Source organism: Hermetia illucens, chromosome 1 (genome assembly GCF_905115235.1).
Source record: "Hermetia illucens chromosome 1, iHerIll2.2.curated.20191125, whole genome shotgun sequence".
In the NCBI taxonomy this organism is placed as follows: domain Eukaryota; kingdom Metazoa; phylum Arthropoda; class Insecta; order Diptera; family Stratiomyidae; genus Hermetia; species Hermetia illucens.
In genome coordinates, this window is record NC_051849.1 from 49,067,996 (window position 1) to 49,091,518 (window position 23,523).

General features: G+C 39.5%; 1 protein-coding gene across 9 annotated transcripts in view; it reads left to right on the forward strand.

Annotated features, from left to right (window-relative positions):
* Positions 1–23,523, forward strand: part of LOC119649168 (rap guanine nucleotide exchange factor 4) — a 313,803-nt gene that overhangs the window by 281,303 nt on the left and 8,977 nt on the right. For 8 of the 9 annotated variants that reach the window (XM_038051199.1, XM_038051217.1, XM_038051255.1 and 5 more), the window contains 7 exons: positions 860–1,004; positions 1,443–1,616; positions 16,386–16,547; positions 16,751–16,901; positions 22,219–22,426; positions 22,533–22,786; positions 23,203–23,373. In XM_038051199.1, the coding sequence (XP_037907127.1) occupies positions 860–1,004; positions 1,443–1,616; positions 16,386–16,547; positions 16,751–16,901; positions 22,219–22,426; positions 22,533–22,786; positions 23,203–23,373 (1,265 nt within the window). The remainder of the gene's footprint in view (positions 1–859; positions 1,005–1,442; positions 1,617–16,385; positions 16,548–16,750; positions 16,902–22,218; positions 22,427–22,532; positions 22,787–23,202; positions 23,374–23,523) is intronic. The other variant, XM_038051205.1, reaches the window with a different exon arrangement.

Below are 23,523 nucleotides of genomic sequence, written 5' to 3' on the forward strand. Positions count from 1 at the left end.
TAAAAAGATCTCTTTGTCCCTTATGAGCTATATCAAGGAAGAGAGAGTTCAAGGCACTTTCCATGTCCATGTACATGCCTCAATCCTTTCCGAATATTGCCTTTACAATTTTTGCCGTTACATTTAAAATACATTGAAAAATAAAGGAGTTTCTGCATTGTTTCTTTTTTACTGTATTTCTTCCGAAGTGAATTCACATAATATTTTATGGGATTTTCTCTCCGTACTGTGCATTTGAATGCAGCTACATTCAGCTTCTTCCTGCCTCCAATTCCTTTAATGATGTCTTCTATCCACTTTCCTTATACATTCACCTTTTTCTGAACAGGATTCTCTGTAAATGCAGAACGCGCTTTTATATCCCTGCCAGAAACTACTGCTACCTAGCTGATATTAAAATATTAAAAAGTTCAACGTCCTGTAGTAGATTCCGATTTGTGCCCTTGCCAATTGTTTGGTTTTTGAATTTAAGCTTAGTCGTCACAAAATCGATATCAATATCTTCGCACCACCTACCCCAATAACATCTCAAATGTATCTAACAAAACATTTCAATTTTTCTCTGTAGCCAGAAAGGTAGACGCTTTCACTCGGGTAATTTCAAAATGACACAGTTTTCTCTGCTTTTCTTTATGTAGCCGAAGTCAAAGTCCCTTAAGCAGCCTAAGGCTAACCATTTTCAGAAGAATTTATTAATTTCGAAAATTTCCCCAAACTGTTTTCCGATTCCAATGGAAAACAATGTTCAGGATCATTGCCTTGAGAAAAGTAACAATGCCTTCCTTCTATTTTTTTTACTTCAATTCAACCCAGGACAAATTTAATGATGTTTTCTGTTTTCCCACGATTCTACTTACAGTCTTTAATCAAGGTGACGAAGGTCGCTCGTGGTACATTCTCCTGAAGGGATCCGTTGACGTTGTAATTCACGGTAAAGGAACAGTAGCTACCCTCAAGGAAGGTGACGACTTCGGAAAATTGGCGTTAATAAATGATGCGCCACGGTAAGTCTGGATTTTTTTTTCTGCTTTTCAGGTTTGTTTTGTTTTTTTAATACACTCAATTTACATAGTAGTTACTGGAGGACATTGTTTTCGGATCGACAATTTAATTAAGATTAAATTTCGCTTGATTGCCTCCTTTATTAATTGACAATGAGCTTTTCTACATTGAAGTTTTGAATGGGTTGAATACTAATAGCCAGGGCTATTGAAAATCGTTTTATTTTCAAAGCACGTTGCCAAACCTGAATTAAATTTTCATTGTTGCAGTTTCCAATCTGTTGCCGGAAAATGTCGTTACCTCTACATTTTACTTCTCAACACTTCCTTGGAGTTTGAACAGTGTCACCCATCAAATTTTAAATGTAGAAAAGTTCGCTTTATACTAACAAAACATGTTAATATTAATAATCTCCCAAATTTTAACAACAATTAATCTAGAGCTGCTACCATTGTACTAAAAGAAAACAATTGCCATTTATTACGGGTGGATAAGGAGTACTTTAATCGTATTTTACGTGACGTCGAAGCGAACACGTTACGACTTCAAGAACATGGAAAGGATGTTCTGGTATTGGAAAGGGTAGCTAAGCAGCGAGGACATTCTGCTTTTAAGTATGTTCTATATTTCGTAGATATTTTAACGTTAATGCAACTATAGTTCATCCCCACCAGCATCACTTTCATTACCACAAATACACCATTTCCATTGCATTGCACATTTTGCATATTTTTTTTACTCCCTTCGCATTATATTTTCATTTCATAAAAACATTCCTTTGGCATAAGATCGTTCGTTTTTTTCAGTCAGTAGAAATTTTTCCAGTCCAGTCATTATCATGAAAACTCAGATCCTCTGTGCACGGTGTTTCATAAAATCAGTCCTTCCCTATTGGGGAAAAGAAGACTAATTAACCAGGAAGAAGTATAGTCTAGGAAAACTCCGATTTGCTAGAAGTTATAATGACGCATTTCCATGAAAATGTTTCATCTTTGCAGAAATTATGATGGTCACAAATGACGATAAAAAATGAAATGCATCAGCATTCGATGCAGTTTCTATTCAGCTTATTTTCAAGTCCCTACAGACAAGATGGGGTGGCTTAAAATCTGTGCTCTCAGCATTTGGACTCTGAAATTATTACCTGGAAAAAATATTTGAATCTTTTGACGCAAGCAAGCGTGTTTCCTACCCCATAGTATTTCAAAGGATGCAATTTTGAATAGTATAGTGAGTACCCGGTTCTTCCTTCCAAATGGTAATTTGTGGTTGGCGACTGCTTTGATGATTGCCTGCTGTTTTGATTACTCCAACTTACTTCACCGAAAGATTAAATCTTATAGAGCATCCTTATATTTCCAGGCAAGTTGCTAATTAATGTAAATAAAGTTTGCGTGGTCTCTGGATCCATTGGATCCGATTACGTCTGATTATGCGCTCCTTAATTAGGAATTTACTGTCCTTTTTTATACCGGTTTGAAAAGATTTTTCGTAGAAATAGAAACTCACTTAGTTCCAATATCTTCTAAGTAATTTGAATTCGTAGCGGAGATGTTCAATGTGCCCTACTATAAAGCCTTTCTTATTTCTCTAAAAAAATAAGTTTCGATGGAAAGGAAAAAAGAATGGATTTCTGTTGTTAGCAACAAACTTGACTGATCAAAACAACATCCTCCCAAAATTGACGATATATTGAAAACACCGACAGCTTTGGTGACCTAGTTAAAAACTAGGCAAGCTTAGCTGGGGAGTTTTGATCCAGCTGCCGTAAAAGTACTTGTCGTTTTTTTGACCAGCGATAGCTTATCGAACATAATGTACAATATTTTAATCAAAGTCCTTTATTTGATCGACCGAGGTGGGAAGACCCACGATCTTTTGTCTCAGGTGAGGTGCGGTTTATGAGATTTCCAGCTAACTCGGCATCTCTTGCTTACAAAATATGCGAATGCCCCTTTTATGAAGGGTAAAAGTTGAAATCATCAACTCAACTCCCAAACCCCGATGAAGTGATATCTTTTTGATATCGACCAAACTTTACGTTTTAATTTTCAATCTAAGCTCTGTACCAATAGGTAATAGATAGGGAGGGTATATTAGGCGAAAAAGAAGGCACCTCTCTCTAACCCTTTTAATATATTGTGGCGGTCACCCCAGAGGGAAGGGCCTCCTTAAAAAGTGATGGTATCTTAAGGTGGACTTATTTGTATGTTGTAGCAGAAAGGTTTAATTTTTTTCTCGGAAAAGGTAACGAGGAAATGGGGACAGGATGTCCCCTCAACCCCGGTGAAAAATTGCATTGTTCACGTTTTCTGACAAAGTTTTGGGGATATGTAGGAGAAGGAGAAATGTCTTTACTTTCTAGCCGTTTTGGGAACTTCTACCTCTCCATGAAAAAGACACGACGCCCTCAAAGGCTGTTAAGGCAATTGTCGCCGCAATTTACAGGAGGAGGAGGTTGTGACTGGTGTTAACATTTGCATAAAAGGAGCATTTTCCGCAACGAACTATGCCCACTTTGTCCGTTTTGTTGAACACAACATCTTATTAAAATCGGTTCATTGTCTTTTTTTAAGGAGATTGGAATTTTTAAAAGACTTTGGCCTGGACAATCGACCCCACAAAAAGTGCGGGATTTTTGACCATTAAAATCGGTGTGCCTTTTTTTCTTCGTTGGAAAGTGAAAAGCTTCAAAAACCACCATTGGCCCCTTCCGGGCGGCTATGTGGGACTCTTACCTTCTAAGACCACCTCCTTTTCTTTCGTCCCGCGGTACTGCTATTTGGTATTACGTCACCGCGCTGAATCAGAATTTATCATGCATTCGTGTTTACGATCGTGCGTCTTGTAGCTTCTAGTGAGGCTCTTTAAACCCTGGCATTAAAATAACACATAATCTGAATCCTCTGCCATGTTCGGGCACATTGGACAATATGGAAACTCCTCATGAACAAATCAATGGAAGTATGCTCGATAGCTTCCGTGTCCGCTCAAAACTTACGTTAGGGCGAAACCTACTTCGCGTGAAGTTGCTCGATCCATATCTGAATATCCCATATGATTCTGTGAGTCCACCGGCCTTTCTTTCGTTCTACTATTTCTTCCACTCCGCGATGGTTTCACTGCCTCCGACGGGTAGAAAACTTTGCGGTGAAATACGTTCGATCATAAAGGCGTTGTCCTTCTCTCGCCAGAATATCAATTGGAATCATCCCTGCATTAAGCAGGTCACTTCATCGAATAGCGTTCGATAGACGCAACATGATTGGAGTGCAGTTAGACGATATGCAGCTCCAGTTTTTCCTTAATTTTTTCAGTGCATCCGCTCACACTGGGGTTTTATATGATAGGATCGAGCTAAGCGTGCCCCACGAAGCCGATGGTGGCCACATTGGTGGAAAGATCTAACGTCGGTATTCCGTTATACATAAATATCCAGAAGAGTGGTCCTGGGACGGACCCCTGTGGAACTCCGCATGCTGTTTGATATGATTTACGTCATTCATCTAAGTTGCGGCACAGAAGCCTATTGATTAAAAGGTCGGTATTAAGCCGCACCAGGTACTTTGGCCCTCCCAATTTAATTAAGGCCTCTAGTATTTTGCTCTATCTTGCGGAATAGAAGACATATTTCACGACAAGTGTTACCACTGCACGATATTTGTCCTCTTCGAAAGTGGCTATGTTAGACACCAAGTTAACCGTAGCAGTTGTAGATCTTTTCTTTTGGAATCCGAACTAGTCGCTTCGCTTTTACTTCTTACTATTACCGCATGTAATTTTTTCCGGTCCACTTTGGATTATACATGTAGCTGGTCCTATCCAGGTCGGTTTCTGTTTCGTTAACTGTGTCGTCTGGTTTCGGGGCAGCCCTTGCGGCATTCCCTGATTTCAGAATTCCACTAGAAGTTCGATTCTCGTCTCTGGGAGACAGTACGCCTTGACGTGGACTCGTCGCATGCTTGTCATAACTTTTCGTTATAGCTACTGGCATGAATTTTGGTAGAGAGGTTGGAACTGTGAATCTAGGTCATAATAGCACCATACTGAAAAGTTTAGTGGAGATCCTACTATTATTAACGAAGTTACAGTAGGTCAACGTTGCCTCTACTGTTTCAGATTTCTACTGCCCACCAGATACAATGTTAGTACTACATCGAATTGAATATCGGGTGTATTCAACGTACATATATATACTTCAAGCTTTGCAAAAATTGAAGTACTACATCCTTACATGAAAAATTAACAAACCTTTCATACCATGTTCTTATTCATGTCGGCGATCAAACCGAAATTCCCCATGCCCATGATCCTGTTTAAAAAGTTCCATATAAGGTTCAGCTGCTTGGTGTTTATTTTCTAGCAGCCCAACCGCTGTTACTGCTTCGACTAGTAAAGATATCGAGAAAGTGTAATCTAGAATTGACATTCTATTGGATTTTCATTTGTTCGGTCCCCTTGCTTGTCCCATAGATTTTGCGGTCTGATACCTTGGGAGAATTTCGGTGCAGTCGAGAAAAGAGAAATATGGTGGACAACTTCTGTGATCGCATAGAAAGTTAGGTCACCATTCACCAAATGTTTTCTAATTGAAAGTGAGCGGCAACGTTGTATGCAGAGGGGTGTTTCCACATGCATTACTTCTTTCAGAGGCATACGTGTGATGATCAGGGAAATCTTTGAATATAATATGTGTTAAATAATCGTTATCGAAGACTGTATAGGTGCAGCGGACCTTTCGTCCTGTTTCTTCCACCGTTTCCATTTTCTCGGCTTCAGAGGTTTATGGAGGTTCTGTGTGACTTGCTTTAGTAGCTTAAGTAAATTAAGTACTATTAAAACCTATATCTGTGGAGGTTTTTCCATTTGGGGATCCCTTTCCCTCCCCATTTTATTTGCCTCTAAGACTTACTTAGCAAAAAGACTGAAAACTCCATACGTCCAACCTTACTGATCCCTAAGGCAAAAAACGTATCAAATAAAAGTTCGATCTGTTGCGTATCTACTCCTGTCGATTGCTTACATGATTCTTGGCTTGTCTGCCTTAATACGCAGTCCAGCTGTTATCTTTATTTTATCATATTTCGAGGTTAACTTCGTCCTTTTCAGAACTTTTTGGATTCTAACTTCATTGTGCTGGGAATTCTGCTCGTCATGGTATTAAGACTCGTTCTGTACATAACGGAAGGGAACTGAAGTATCCTTACGACCCTTTCACATTCCCAAGCCTGGCTACCAGAGAGACAAAGAAACGGGTGTGGCAGGGGAGTCTCATTGAAACTATACTTAGATGCTGGCATATGCTCAACTTTCGCCACTTCCGTTTTTTGGAAGGTACAAAGTTTTGCTCTCATAATTGACCCATCATCTCCATAACTACAAAGTACCATAAGAAAAAGGTTGAATTCAATCGAAAAATACGAAAGAACCTTTCCTCAAAATCTATACATGTACATAGTAGGCAGCCTCTCTAGATGAAAGACCAACTGTGATCTGAATCTGATTTCCGGTTAAAAAGATCTGCTAATGTAGACTCTGAATTTTCTATTAGCTAATACTCGTAACGTTCTCCATCTTGTCTGATTTACAAAGGTAATTTTTAGATTTTAAAGGGGGCTTATTAGGTAGATAGCTCCTCATTGTTGGACCATTCGAGATGAAATGACCCAGGGAAAAGGATCCAGCTCACCTTTTTTTCCAATCTGAAAATGGGTCACTCGCCTGTTACCTGAATGTTTCACCATTTTTGCTTATACAGTTCCTGGACAATTACATGTATTCGTGGATGTGCGATTGGGTTCCAACTGTGTTGGGGAAGCAATTTTTTGCCTTTCACCCTGCCTGATATTTTTGAATATTCAAGAAGTTCCCCTTACTATACCACAACACTTGACATTGAAGATCTTAACATCAATGCCCACATACCCGGGTACCATGTGGTTCACAGAATAAGATACCAAGGGAAGATATTCCCCATTGACGTGTCGAGAATTGGCCGAAATAGTGAAGCTTTGAATCTAAGGCTAAAGAAATCATCATGGAACGATGATCTGGTTGAGCACACCACGAGAGGGCGAGGCAATTCAATGAGATGCGGGAGGTTATTTCATCCTCTTCGTTCTAGATCGTTTGTAGATGCTTCCATAGAGGGCAGTGAGCGCTTGTTAGACGTGTGAAGGTCCTCATGTAGCTCCCAGTTCCGAACTGGTGTTCTTAGAGCACCCGCCGAACAGGTTGGAAAGTATGAGATATACGTCTCGGCGGTCCACGTGAGAGTGAGAGAGACACTTCAAACCAATCAACGAATTGGCGCGTTTCCTGTAAAAGGTAAATTTTTCAACGCGCTTGGCTAACAAACGTGTAGGGTCCAACGGCCTTGTCTCAGTTATTATTCGATTACCACGTGAACCACGCACATGTCGACTTGTGAAAATAGCACATGTCGACTTGAAAACAAAACACTTCATGAGCTCACGGTAAAATTGAGATAGAATATCCCAAAAAAATACACTTTAGGATCACTCATGGACATCGAAGGCAGGATAGCATGGAATCTATGGTGGAAGGGGCTACCCACATGGAGGGCTTTTCTCCTCTCCATTATGGTGCCTGGTAATGGATACCTTTCTATGGTCCTTGGAGTACTCAAAGTTCTTCGCACAGCCATTTGCAAACGAAATAGCCGTAATAATTATAGACAAGTTTGCGGAACCGTATTTTACCGTTTGAATTCAATTCGCTTGACGGAGAGGAATAGAGATGACGACTGACGTCGAAAAGTAGTGCCATAGAAGAAGAAAGAGGTCCTGACTCCCAGCCTACATAGTTTTAGTGGTTATAATATGCCGACCTTGTAGCGTTTCTCATATCTATGGCCCACCTACCGATTATTCCGAGTGTAGGTTGCAATCCCAAGATGGTTTCCTGCAAGTGGATTCCCCCCCGCCCCTCATTGCCATCAATGACTTTGTGCCACGCTTGCATTTCAATATTATTCGATTTTTGGCCGGCAGGGTTTTGAGGTTTAATAAGATTCCCGAACCAGTTTGAATCTGGTTATTACCGCCTGAATGACAGAAAGAATATGAATTTGATCAAGTTTGCACTATTTCTGCAAATTTTCTTTGATACACATTCGAATAGTAATATGTTGACCTGATTCTGACATATTATGCTTGGGCTCCATCCTTACTATTCGGTAATAAATATCTTCGTGGTAGGTTTGTTGCTCAATAATTTTCATCTGTCATCCTGGGATCTCGTGCGGTGGAAAAGGATTTCCTGGAGACACCACGAAGGGGTAGTCTCCCGGCTTGATGTTTGTCGATAATTTAACTAATGTATGTGTAGTTCTGGCGTTACTCCAATCTTTACAACATTTCAAGTTCAGGTGAATAGTGAGAGCTAAAATCAAAAAGGAACTCCTAAAGGCAAATTATACATTAATACACTTACGGCTTCAAGAGTCGCGGAAATCTAAAGTACTCGTATCTAAAATTTTTCTTAACTTTGAGATATACTATTCTATCTGGTTTAAAATCTTCCATGAAGTACGATTAGCTATACTGTTCAGAAGGCTACCATTTACACTATATCATAAGCAGCAGCAATTATTATAATACAAATCCGAGAAAGATAGTTTAGGAGCCAATTTAAAACCATTCGATTTCGCTCGACCAAAGTAATTAAATACATATATTGGGAAATATTGAATCTGAAACATTTATGTCAGAAGCACTACTCGTAGTTGATATAAATCAGATTCTGTCTAATCGATGACTAGCTTGCTCGTGCAGAAAATACCATTCGGATTCGTAAATCCATAAATCTTATAATTCCAAATCAATGCATAACAACTTCTAAACATGTTCATAAAAGTTATCGAAACCATAAAATCAATTTAATACAAATATGAGCTAACATTTAGTACTTGCTCAAAGATTCATCAAGATAATAAACTTAGCAAATGAGCCCTGTAAACACCATTGTCATACAATATTTCCCATTACAATAAAACTTTTCCTAAAGTAAACCGTGCTGTGAATATGTATTATCCATGTATATGTACAAACTTTTCCCACAAAAGGTGACAACTTTTGTATAGAAGACAATAAATACCTGGAAGGTATCCATAACTGTCACCCTTCGCTGTTCCAATTGTCGTTTGAATGAAAATATTACGTCCCAAACATCTTAAAGGCTATATTGCTATCGTTTCTATTTTATTCTTCGTTTTGTTTCAGCTAATTAGATGCAATATATTTCACATAAAACGTTACGCACAATTGGCTGGACTTTATGAAGAAATGCTCTCCAATATTTCTTCAATATATCAAAGTCCAACATCCTTGGTGGATAGATATATCTGTCCATATGGCTGCTACGTCTAAATAACTTATTTCTTCAACAAGTTTAACCTTGGGAAATTCCACTTAAATGAAAGAACCATTCGATACTTTTCAAGTTCACTTGAGAAGTTTTGGGAATGCCAATGAGCCCCCCAAATATTCAACATCTTTGAGGCTCAACCCACAATTCCTCACTAGAGGATTCTCGTGAATCAACTAGTCAATATCAAATTCCGAACTGAAGACAAGCAAAATATCTGTAGTCTCACAAAGATTTCTTTGTATTTCATAAATAAAAACTTTTCCACATTGTAATATGTTATGAAAAACATTTAGATAGAATATGGGTGTTCCCACCAACTTTATGCTTTGAGGGTTGCCTGGGAAGATGCCACTATTTCAGTATTTCATTTCCTCTTCAAAGAAAAGCTATCATTTCTCTACAGGAAACTCGTGAAATATTTATGCACAGCTCAATAACTTTATTCCGTTCTCCCTTTGAATGTTCATCCTTCTGAGTTGTGATCATTTTGATAGGTTCAAAATTGCGGTGCTACTTTGTTTGCCCTAGGGTGAATGTGAATTCGAACTCCGAGAAATACTTTACACTCTGACAGGCAAATTAGAAAATTTTCAAGTGGAGGTGGGAAAATTGTAAACGAGGTCCTTATTTGTAGAAGTAGACGGGGACTATGTAGAATAAATATATTAGACGATGTGTTGTAGGGAGCTTATGTGGGCCGGAAGCTGGGTGGAGGGATACAGGCAAAAGGTAGTGTAATAATTTATCAAGTTTGAAAATAATTTTCCTCAGATATAATGAAGTCGTGAAATGGCTAAACGGCAGCTTGCCTATTTACACGAGCAATAAAGTGTTGTTTGTGGGGAATTGGTTTTTATTGCTCGAACTATGATTTATGGAGCTGAACACATAGCAAGGATAAAGGGAGAGTTTTAGTATTTCGCTTGTCTGCAGTATCGTACGGTAGTAATACTTCTGTGAATAAAAGAACACTAAAGTCTCTGATTTAGATTCGTGCTCATTCTGACAGAAATAAAAGGTAAGATTTATGTATTCTGTACCGTCCCTTTATATCTTCAGGTTGAGCACCCACCACCGTTATCAGCTTTTGGCCATACTTTTCAATTCTTTCATGGTCTTCCCTCCAAGTTTACAATCCTCAAGTGCGGTCCGAAATACGTATTCAGGGAAATAAAAACTAAAATCATTGACAAAAAGGAAAGTAGAATCTGGTTGTTTGTTCGGACATGAATTCTGACAATGTAAATACGTCGGGCGCAACACGCAATACAATTTGTAACAGAACTGTTTACGCACTCTGTACATTCGGAAAAACAAAAATGAACACTCGGTTGTACTCATTACATATGTAGAGCTTTACAGTCTCCACCAAATTTCATACAAATAGGAGTAACCGTTTCTGAAAAAGTGTGTTTAACAGACAGGCAGATAGACAGACGGACGGTCTTCTTTATAAAGAAACCTGAAAACCCTGTAAGGTAGTCATCCAGTGTAGCAAGAGAGGAACGCTTGAAGGAACTCTGCTCGGAAGTGAACAAAACATGTGGGGAGCATCTGTAAAATCGCCACGGGCCGAATCAGAAACCATTCATTTCTGCAGATCAAATGCCTGACCCTCATGTTGAAAAACATCCAGGGCTTATTCCCCCAGCGCTGACACCTTCCGGCAACCTCCGAAATGACGGCGATTGCCGCAGTCACTGAAGAGATGTTGCCCCGGGCCTGGACGGAGTACCGACTATGACCCTCAATCTCACCATGAAAACTAGGCCTGACATGTTCGCTGAGTTGTTCGAATCGCATATGTCCGACCAGATATTTCCTGTAACATGAAAGTGGCAGAAGTTGGTGCTGCTGCCTAACGCTAGTAAATCTTCAGGCGCGCCACACTCGTATAGACTCGTATGTCGCTTGGACACAGTGAGGAAAATGTTAGGACAGGTAATCTATAATACAAGTAGATTGCTTCCAGTTTTTAAGACCCAAAGGAGCCTTTTTGATTGTATATATGTACTCCGTTGAGCTAGGTCAGTCATTGATGTCATCAAGGTGGTCCGCGGGTGTCGCAGATGGCTTTGTATTGGGCCCACTGCTGTGGAACACTATGTACGACGATGCCCTTAATCTTCTGGTTCGGGAAGAAGCACCAATGATGAGCTACGCCGACATAACACCGGTTGTGGTCGCAAAGTATTTCAAAGATGCCGAGTTGTACACATGCGAAGCAATCAGTGCTATTAAGACTTGGATAGAGAGTTATGGTCTGACATTTGCGGAGAGAAAAAACGGAAGCGGTTCTCATCAACAAGCGCGGAAGAGAAATTATTCCCGTATTCAAATGGGGAACCATATCATCACTTGCAAGCCCACCGGAAACTCATTAGACGCTGCCTTACCTCTTCCCTGAAGTTCACTTGTATATATAATATTTCGCAATAATTACCAGCTGTAGCCGCTTTTAGTCACCCTGCTTCCTGGAGACGAAACCGTCAGTTACGCTTTTGAAATTTTTGAGTATTTCACTCAACAAAAAGGGGTTCGTGGACCACAAATGTGGAAGAAAGTTTCTTACCAATTGGTACTGTCCGGCATCGTCTCGTTGCGGACTTAGGACTCACTCATTGCTCAAGGAAAAATAACTTGCAGTACATTTGCGACCAGGCACCCACTGTAAATATCTCAGTTTAAGGAGAGGCATTGTAGATCTCAGTTAACGCTCCTAAACTGAATGCAGTCTGCAGAAGGACAGCCCTAACGCTAGACTGCCTCCGATGATGCAGCGTTCGCCATGCTGGTAGAGGAAACACCAGTTACGAACATCGTTTATATAAAATAGCAAAAATCTAGAAAAACGTCTGCTAATCGGGAAACAAGGACATGGCCTTCGCAAAAAAAAAGATAACTATGGGCTTTGCTTTTGAGCCATTCCTCTAATGCAGCGTAGGCAATACTCGCGCTGAATTTAGTCAAACTCTTATGTGCTTGTGAAAGATCTACCTTTTATAGTTAACAAAGGAGTTTTAACCTTCTGGTACTTACGCCAAATACGCCAGAGACACTTCAAGTTTTCGGAACACCTGGGACAATTCTACACTGAGTTCAGGATTCATCATTACCTTGTGCAGTTTGGTTTTAGCAATTTCCAAGGATCGCCTCCTTGAAAATATCTAGAACGCCCACTAATTTCTTTACAATTTTCCGCTCTTTTTAAGTGAAACGGGTGCTAGTAGTAGTAAACTAGATTAAGGGTTTTTAGGCTGTATAAATGGGGAGAAGAAGAACATTTTTAGAACTAATTTTAAAACATAAGGTAATAAAAACAAAGCAAATATATTAAAAAGATATATATCTTTATAAGTGTAGATTCCAGAAGAAAGAGACGAAGGAACTGGGATAGAGGGAATTATGAAAATACTATTTAGTGGTCGCGCTATCAACCTCTAAAGGGGAAATGATACAGTGAAAGTGGCAGTGGATAGGTCATGTATTCAGTGGAGCTGATTATGTCTGGATAGCTTATGAATAGATCACTCTAAAAACACACGACGAGCAGAACACATTGTGACAAGACGGTAACGATAACGTGTAGGTATGATTTTTACTTCCGACACAGAGTTAATGACAGACACAGACAAATAACTACAACTACGGATTCACCGGAAGGAATCGGATACCATAAGAAATGTTTAATACTGGATCTTTTATACTGGACCATTACTTTAGCGATGATCTGGTGGGTGTGTCGGAACAACAAAAGACCATTTCGGTGCAAAGAGGGTGGCAGGGTCTGCTAAAATATGATGTATTTTGTTCGACTCCTTTCGGATACTCTTTTCTAAGATGATGCTTTCAGTAAGACTAGGTTCACGCTGATAATCCAGGGGTGGAGGGCCGAGGATGTGCTTGGTTTCATTACAGCGGAAATTTGATGTCTCGCGAGTCCAAGTCATCCATCATACTATCCTATATCAATTTTGATTCATTGTGGGGAGATATCGCGAATGTGTGAGAATTGATCGCCGACCCAAACGGCCCAGGTACTGTATACGTCAAAGGAGTAAGGGGCGAATATAGCCAGTATCACTATCTTCAATCCTCCTGTCGCAGATGTCGTCATCGTAAGAAGCTGTTGTGACGGAGGGGTATTTGAGGTCCCCTTAACAACTCTGACTGCAGCGGGCAATACCAGCCAACATGCGTTACGGCAACAGTTCAACCCAACTGATTGCAAAAATCCAAAAGCCCGTATTGAATTTACACTAGCTCTTTAATTCGAGGATCTCTTCTTCCCTTTCCTCCTATTTTCCCGTTGACGTCATACAACATATAAAAGGGGCATTCGAGTTACGTGTTTTTTTGCTCCACGTGCGCAGTTGAGCTTTTATTTTTTTTTTGCTTATCAATTTCTGCTTCCCGTACGATTTCCTAACTTCTCAAGATATTTTCCGTTTTGTATCTCATGTTATGGTGCGGTCTCACTGATTGGAAGACGGAAGTGGCAGTGAATAGGCCACACATTAAGAAGTGGCATAAATTGCATTGCGGGCTAGGCCATGCAGTGGAATCCACTCTCCCAAGATGGGTAAGGAGTAGGTCCCCCAAGGACGCTTGGCACAGTACAGAAAATAAGGAGTGCGAGCGTCTCGGAAAGCTGTGGCGGGTGCTGAAAAGCATTTCAGGTAATCGCGAACAATGGCACATAGGTGTGGTTAACGCGATGTACCTCACCAAGTGGTGAATGGCAACTATATGCTATTATTAAAATCCTAAAATTTGGTTTTTGTAGCACGATTCAAGAACGTTTTCGGGTGTCATGCAGTCGGTTAATGGAAGAGCTTTTATTGGCTCTTCATTGACTGTTTGTAATCTAATATCCCATATTTACTACCAGATCGTTAAATTATCCTGAGACCATTATAAGGAGGTGACTATTCACGTTCAGTTCCAGATTTTCCAACATTTTTTTGAAATTCTCGCAAAGCCACTCGACATTGCTGTAAAATTTGGCACGCAAAGGTTTCTACAGATCCTTTCTTATATCATTTTCGCCTACGAACCCTCATATCATCTAAACTCTTGCCCATCAAAAATCAACATCTAATCAAAATAGAAAACCGTCTTGAAAATGTTACTAAACTTCACCACCATTAAGCAGGGCGAACTGTGTATTGTTGACAGGCAATTGTCTCGAACACATCTTCATCATCAAATTTATTTCGCCCGATTACACAATGGGAAAATTGTTGAACTACTGCCCACCAAACGCTTCCTCTATTGTGAAATTTTAGCTCGGGAGTAAGGATCAGAAGGGTTGATTTTGGGAGCATAATCAAATGTTCTTATATTAGTGGGGCCATCCGTGAATTTTGTTACGTAAACAGTGTTTTTGCCCCGTTGTAGTATCGGCCAAGGTGGGTCTATTCAAAGGATATGCCTTTTAAGTGAATCTTCCAGAAATCTTTAAGATCAACGCCAAACGGGTCAAGGTTTCCCTAAACAATCAAAGGTTAAAGTATCAAATTGAACCTTTGAATTAAGTACACCTGGCACCAAAAATGATAAATATTGAATGCCATTTTAAGTGAGTTTTTATAGATTATTTTGAATGGGGGCTACTTTGCTTTGGTGGCCATGCACTTTAGATTTTATTTGATTATTATTTATTCATGCTGAAAATGAAGGTAAACTACATCAACAGAAAATTAACAATTCGTTCTCTCGCCATTTCATTCCCATAGAGAGGAATAATGCATTAGTTAGTCCTGGAACTGTAGGATAATCACGGATTGGAATGAACCCATGCAAGCCAGTGAGCTGCATGCGTTAGTACGTTGAATATAATGCGATTATCGTTGGATCCAACTTCATTATCCATATATGTAGAAATGTATAAAACTTTATATAATATAAATTCCAGACACCCCACGCTGTAGTCGAGAAAATATGAGGAATTTCATTTCTCCGTCATTTACATGGACCATACGAAGTTGCCTTGGTATTTAATATAGTATGCCATATAAAATTTATTCGGAAACATCCCTTACTCCGGGTGGAAGTTGAAATGAACTGGCTAATATTAAGCCATACATACATGAAGCCATGTGAAGATTATTACATCTAAGAGCAATAATGGAACTAATAATGGAACAAGAAAATTAAATTTATAATTGAAGTTTACAACCATAGCTCCACTCTGACTTTATTATGAGTGAAGCACAAAATGGTATTTTACGTCACTTAAGCTGAGTACATTAAGTATCTTAGAATAGATGATGAAAGCAAGAGTTGAACAACTTTCAGATAAAGTGAATTCTTTTTTAAAGATGACGAAAGAACTGAGATAACAATTTTTGAAAATTTCTTTGTAGTTTACGTCAAGCTAGCCGCATTTCTTCTATAAGGCTTGAGGTATCCTTCTTCCGCATCTTGGTTGATGACGGAGCTTTCCAATTTTTCCATACTTTTCTTATCAGCACCCAGTTTGTTTTTTCAAAAAGGACTTTCGACAATTTCGTCCAAGGGAGAGGCAACTCATCAGTTGTTGCTTCACTTCTCCTTTGTAAAATATAACTATAAACCGAAGATCAACGAGTTACTGATAATCTGTTGTGCCAAATTATAAAGTGTAGAATTTGTGAGTAAAAGTTCCAAAAATAACATTTTAAATTGAAGTGAAAGTAGAATATAATTTTAACCCTTTGTAACTTTTCCAAAACTTACTCGCCTACTTTGTAAGTATTTCTACGCCTTATCTACACTAACAACGGAGCTGAATTCAATAATTAATTTTTTTTAAAGGTTGTTTTCATTAATTCATCCTTACATACATTGATGCTCATTAAAGTTGATAATTCATTCTTCCATATCATCCTTCATTCCTTCAACTTTTTTATACTTTTATATTTTAAGGTTAAAAAAAAAAACAATATTTACCTATATTCAACTTTTTCAATTACTGTGTTGACTAAGATATTTGAAAATTTCTCTAACAGATACACCGTCATGTCCGGAACACCGTCAAAAATGCTAGAGCATTTGCTTGAAACACGATTAGGAGGACAAGTGGGACCAAATGATCCATTTTTGGATGACTTTTTATTAACACACATAGTATTTATGCCAGTACCGCAACTAGTCGATGATTTAGCGAATTAATATCCTTTTCAAATCACTATCAGAAGATTTTATTATAAATATTTAACCTTAGCTTAAAGATAAAAGATTAAATCTGTTATTATTGCATAACAGACACTTTTCCAGATATTAATCGAAGTATATCGAAATGCTCATAAAGTTAATCTATTGCACTATTTTGTTAAAGTTCCATTTGAAAGTATTTCCTTAACTCACAATGCACTTTTCATAGCGAAGGTGAAGGTTCGCAGAGTCCCGAGGATCGGGAGTATATGATAACGTTCCGTAAACGTGTCGTTCAATTTGTACAAAAATGGGTTATTGCAGTGCGACATGCTGTATTCGATGACCCGATTGTCTGTGATTTTATTGAGGTGAGTACATTGACTTTTGCTTTGGTAGATTTTTTTCATCCTTTATTTAGTAGTTGCACGATTATATAATAGTAATCAATGAGACAACATTTTAAATTTAGACGCAAAGACACACGAGGAAAAAATGTGGTCTCTATTGCGTTCACTCTTGATTATTACCCTCATTTAAATTAAATATAATACTTATTCGCAACTGGCTTTCGAGGTCCAGTCACGACACAAGTCCCTCTGCTACCAGTAAGATTAGAACCGCGATTTTTCATTGCAACTCATTTGTGCTTTAAACACTAAACTAAACAAAGATGAAAATGCCAAAAAACACAATTGTATACTTTTGAAAACTAAGATAATCATTTACCCTTTTTTTAGCATTGTATTGCTATGTACCTGTTAATGCTAGTGCGCAATTAAATACATTTTTGCTTAACGTATCAGTGCATGCCAAAAAAACTACATACAGGCGAAGTAAATCTAGGCAGCATGGAATGTCATCGCATATACGCGAGTTAGGTACGAGGCGGCTAACTGGCGCGTATCTCGATAGCGCCTAAATGGTTTTCACACCAATGTCGGACCTTGTCCCGATGGGCTAACCTCTTCCATCTTAACTATAACAAACGCATTTCGCTCCTTCTGTGTATAATATACAACAAAATTCTAGAAGAATGGTACTTTCCCCATCTCTGAAAAGAGGTCCTTATCATTCCTATCCTCAAAAGCGGAAACCCTCATCCTGCTGTGAACTACCATCCTATCGCTTTTCTCTGCTCTTGCTCCAGAATCCTGGAGAGATACGTCAACGACTGGTTGACGAGGCAATTCGGTTACCTCATTGTCAAGGAGCAGCATAATTTCATGAAACAGATCTGCTGCTTCAAACTTTCTGATCTTTTATTTTTTTTATTTGACTCTGTTTCGTCTCCGCTGTCTGTGTCTTTTGCAGTCCAACCTTGATACTTTGGTTGGTTGGTGCGCGGTTAACAAGCTGACACTGAATTTCAGCAAATGCCATTGGATTTTCTATTCGCTTAGACACTCCCCAACACCCCTTTCCTATTCTTTTAGTGAACAACCTTTTTCACTACTGACCTCCTTTCGAGAGCTGGGTGTAATATTCTATGACGAACTTCGTTCCAATTCCCACTTCGCTCACATCAATCGAGATGCTTTTTTCCTACGTTCCTGCCCCGACTCAATTCAGCCTTCTTTAATACTCTTCAACTCCTTTGTCAGAAACATTCTTCTTGTCTGGTTCCACTCCCGCATCCGTGACAATCGCGCTCATAAAGTTGGACAACGTAAATTCACCCAAAGCCTCTTCTTCAAAAAAAACTTACTCCAGTTGACTATCCGTCACGGCTCCGTACGCTCAATCTCCTTCCCTGCAGCAACGCCGCATCTTCATTAATACGTGTACCCTTTTTGAACCGTGTAATTGCCTGATGGACTGTGAATTCTGATATTATTTACCGCACTGCCTTTTATAGTGGACGTAGTGCGGACATTTTGGAAGTATCCTTTGCGGAGCTCAACATGTATTTCCGCTCCTCGATCCCACGGCTATGCCGATCCTATAACGTCCTGTAGCTTGCGTCCTTTCACTATGTCTCTTTCGTTTTAAGCGTGAGGTAAGCCATTTACTTGCTTCTCCCTCTGAGAGCAATATGTAACAAGGAATTTGCTTGTTTATATATTGTCCTTAATTAAATAAATAAATAAATTAGGATTTTGTAAATAATCCACAATCCGTGGCTTCGGAATAGGTTTACGATAAAATTGAAAAAACTGAGCGACTTATATTAAATAATGGACCATGAATGGAGAAGCTCACATTGAGGATTCATAACCAAAATCTTGAAAATCAAATCGAAAATCTCAAAAGGTTTTGTAGATTCGGTGGTACTCTTAAATTGGGATATACAAAACCAGGGACCTTTCACGACAATGGTGTATAAGCCTGTAACGTAGTTCATTATCTTATATTCAAACGATGGAGGCTAAACTTTGGTTTAAGGCTTAAGGCTCAGATTTGAATTTGACTACTTGTAGTCAGTGCAAGGAGAAAACGACCCTTCATTTAATATGCAGGTCTTCAACTTCCTGGAATTTAAGATAAAGACACGTTAAAAGGACTTCCTTCTATGAAGGATATGCACATACAGCAAAAGATCGCAATCGACGTAGAAAATTGTTTGAAAATGAGCCCTAGGGGACAATAAAATAGCCCTGTTGTAGCTTAAGTGCTTGAGACACTGATTTCTTAAACTAGCTTATGATCATCCGGGAAATTTGATTTGACAACACCTTGCTCGGACTTATAATGGAGGTGCGTAGCGACTGTTCGACCGTAAGCCCTGCCGCAAAGTTAGTTGGGTTTAGATTGACCCACGTCAAACATTTAAGTAGATCAACCACATTACAACCAGCGGTGCATTTAAGAGTTGTCTTCTGAATAGTTGAACCAAAAGAGGTGCTGAATTTGGGCTACCTTTCTAGCTCACTAGGAAGCACGATACGGCTCCCCGCGATATCGTTTATCTTTGACGGCAGTAAAGTTATTAGAAGCTGAGAATTATCTTTATCGTTGTAGGCGAGTGTAAGCGTGATGCACGCGAGGATATCATAGATCGTGGCTTTATGAGAAGTCGTAGTGTATACTGTGAAGAAAGGATTTCCACGATCGTGCTGGCAAGTGAATCAGAAATAAACAACAACAATCTTGCTGTTGTATGTATATACATTTTGCAGAAGTTCTTAAAGTTTTCAATGGCCTTGTGCAGGCAGTAGTTTTTCCACCCATGTCGCGTCGTGTCACCGTGTTATTCTCACCTAAGACATACGTCAACTGAAGGTACTCGTGAACGTGCTGATTAGAAGCTGGATAACGCATTGGGTAGGTCATATATCAAGAAAGGGCCCCAATGGAACGCAGTGAAACTCACTGCCTGAAGATGGCTGATGAGTGGGCCATCTTAACGTTACATAGCGCAATCTTCTCGAAAAGTCATAATGGCGGTTGAAACACACCGGCAGGATTGATGATGACCAGGATGTATTATTAATTTTAGCATACAAAAAGAGGAGCTCCGTAAAAAACAGGATGCATTGCAGAATCGAGGGTGGTTGAGGTCAGGAAAATCAAGCTTCAGTATTCCTTCGAGTGAACTAAAAGCTTGTCTCCATACTCCATCCGAACGGCCCCCAGCCTAGACCGGGAAGACAGTAGCAACTTGACGCATGAACACATTCAGGCTTCTTGGCAGTTTTAAGGTATCTGACACCGTGTTGATCAGGTACTTTTCCGCGTCTCTACTAACCATTGCGAACCATTGGAGCGCCTAGAGGTAATGATAGACCCATGCAAGCAACAAGAACGGCGATGACAGGAAATGCCGTGCCGCGAAGAAACTGAAACTGTATATATTATAATCTGCCTGTAGCCTCCTTAAAGAAATATAAAATGTCATCAATCCAGGAGGGATCTCTACTCAAAAAGATTTGTTGAAGGTTAAAAACTTACTATACCATCTACACTTAACCCGGGAGATTATGCGTTTGCTAATTTTCTAGCCATGCAAGTTTTACATATGTTCGAATCTATGTTTCCAAACTTTTTGAGAAAAACTTTAATATACTTGTGATTGGTTTGAAGGCGATTCAGTAATTTTCCTTCTGAAGCTGTAAGCGAATGGGTAGCCTCCGGTTAAATTGTAGGTAAAGCAGCGTAAATTTTAGATAAAAATAGGCCTTTCTCACGTGGTGTCACCGAAAAGTCATGCTCCCCTTCTCTATAGGAGTGTTCTTGAATTCCCTTCAGAACATCTACAGGGGAGAGTTCGACAAAACTTGTGGGACAAGAGCCTAGAGCCTTTCGGGCTTCTTCATGGCTTAACTTCTCAAGACTTAAAAAGGGGTGTATTTTGTCCACTAGATGATACGATAGCGTAGTTTTGTTGAGTAATAGACAAGTATGGAGAGAGGCTGAAGCCTGAAGCACGGTAAAAAGTTCAGCCGCTAAAACCGATTTGACATCCAAGGGAAAAAAAGGGAGACTTGCCTTCCATCCAGACCAACCACCGCACAGGCAGACCCACCACGGATGAATGCAGTCCTTGATTTGAAGCCCTCCACCGACTTGCTACATGCACCGCCAAATTATACGACAGGATAACCTGAATCTTATTAGAGGCTGCGGTAATAACATTGGGAATTACAGTGTCAAAGAAGCTCCGGAACAACTTACAGAGGAGAGGAGAGACCATTGCTAGTATTTAGGTTCTTAATCACCCAAAGTTTTAGCATTACTTTTCTTTAATTTAAGAAGTTCTTTGGCAGGCAGGACGGGCCTTCAGAAACGGAGAGGCGGCTCAAAGCAAAAATCTGGTACAATGGGGTGATCCTGGTCAGCCCAGCAGTTGAGCTTGCTTTTGAAATTTTTTGGCGGACTCATAGTAGACGTAAGGGCATATTCTATAATGGGCCTTGCCACAAATCTTTAGAGGTTGATGGCCTTACGGGGTGTGGGACCCCAAGAAAAACCAGTTGAAAAGTTAATCAACCTGGAAGTTCAAGTGGCCTCTGACCGAGCGCTTGCTCTTTATATCCCTACCTGAAAAGGTGATGGATTTGACATAAGCAAGTGTAAGATTATTAATTTTAATGAACAGGGGTGTTATCCTAGTTCTTTTGAAGGATACAGATTGAGATTTGGTTATGTTGATTTGTGCGCCGAATCTTCAGGATTCATCAACAAACGCATTTACCTGCCTCTGCAAACATTTGGAAGTCAACAAAAAATCGTCTCCAGTGGCCAAAATGAGGAAATTGTCCGCCTATTGGAAGATTTCAATGCAATCAGAGCATTTATTATGCAGAGATCTCCTACAGACTTTAAACAACATTGGACTTAAAATGTATCCTTGGGAATGCCATTTACAATTAAACGCCGCCTAGCCCTACATAGTTGTAAGCGTCGATTGGACATTATCCTTGACACTCATAAAACAATTTCAAGAGGAAAGCGGAAATGTGACATTATGTCACTAAGGGTAACTAGATCAACCTTCTCATAGGCATTCTTCATATCCAGTACCAAAGCCAACACCTGCTGACCTTTATCTTTTGCTAGTGAAATGTGCAAAAGGATAACATTTTGGTGTCATCTTCTCACCTCCATTAATTGGTACTTTAAAATTTGCTAATTGCGTCAACTATTCGTGTTAGGGTCTCATTCTACCTGCTCCTTGGAATACCTTCAAGTTTCTTTAAACTTTTCTTTACATACTGAAATTATGATTTTTTAAACTTTATACTACAGGATTTGGCCAGCGAGGTTGAGGTTGATCCGGAGCTGAGTGAAGAAGCCGGAATAATTCATCATGTCCTCACACAATTATCTCGATATCAAGAAGATAGGAATATGCACGCTGGCCAGAAATGGAAACTTCCACCAAATGGTCAGCCAATTTGTCTGTTCAGTGGAAACCCCACATCTTCAAGGACAGTTATCCGACCGGATGATGATAGTACGTATGCAAATTTATTACTAGAAAACCTCAATGACTCTCCAATTAATCAACTCTTGAGAAATTTCAAATGCTCTTGCTGGTAATACATTTCCTCTATTTATAGTTATTTTCCGTGTTTACTGTGCCGACCACACTTACTGTACCCTGCGCTTCCCCCTCCACACTACCGCTGAGATAATAAAAGCATGTGCGGCCGACAAACTCCAGCTAAATCGAGGTCCAGATGATTTGCAACTGGTTGAGGTTAAATCTAATGGCGAACGGTCAATATTCAAGGACACAGATGTTAGCGTTCCAACCGGGCTGAGCCTTAATGGACGGATTTTCGTATCGACCAAGGACCATCTCGATGCTCTGGTAATTTTTTAGATAATAGCAGTTGCTGGTTTGAAAAGTCATGAGAAAAATTTTTTTGTACGTAGTTAAAATTACGAAGGATATTAAACAAACACCTTTTTTAAGGCTACACTGAACTGAAACCCAACAAGTAACCATAACGTTTTAATTATGGAGCCGACTTTTTCAACTTATGAGAAATTGGAATGCACCGGTACATAAATCAACACAGGATTATATCCCCTGTTAAGAGTACTTGACTATCAATGCCGGGTTATATCGTTTAAACCTTAATTCAACTATTGTTACGACCAAGGAAAAAATTTTACTTATGACTATATCAAGCTTCTAGAAACAAAAGTACCAGCAAAGCTGGAAGGCAGATAATAAATTACCATTTACTTTCTTTTTCTTCCATTTCATTGTACCAAATGAAGACACCTTTACCCGAACAAGAGGGCCCGACGGAAGGACTAGACATCGACATTGAAGTGCTGAGTACGAAGGAGCTGGCATACCATATAACCCTTTTTGACTGGGATCTGTTTTGGGCCGTTCATGAATATGAATTACTCTATCACACTTTCGGACGTCATCACTTTGGAAAGGTAACGGCCATGAAATCCCAACTATCCTTAAAAGCCATAAAGTTAAGTTATATCCGTACGGCTTTTAGCATGATTTTGAACCGTAACGAGTTAGGATAATATTTACATATGTTTCGGGGACGTTGAGTCGAATGTTTGAATACACAATTA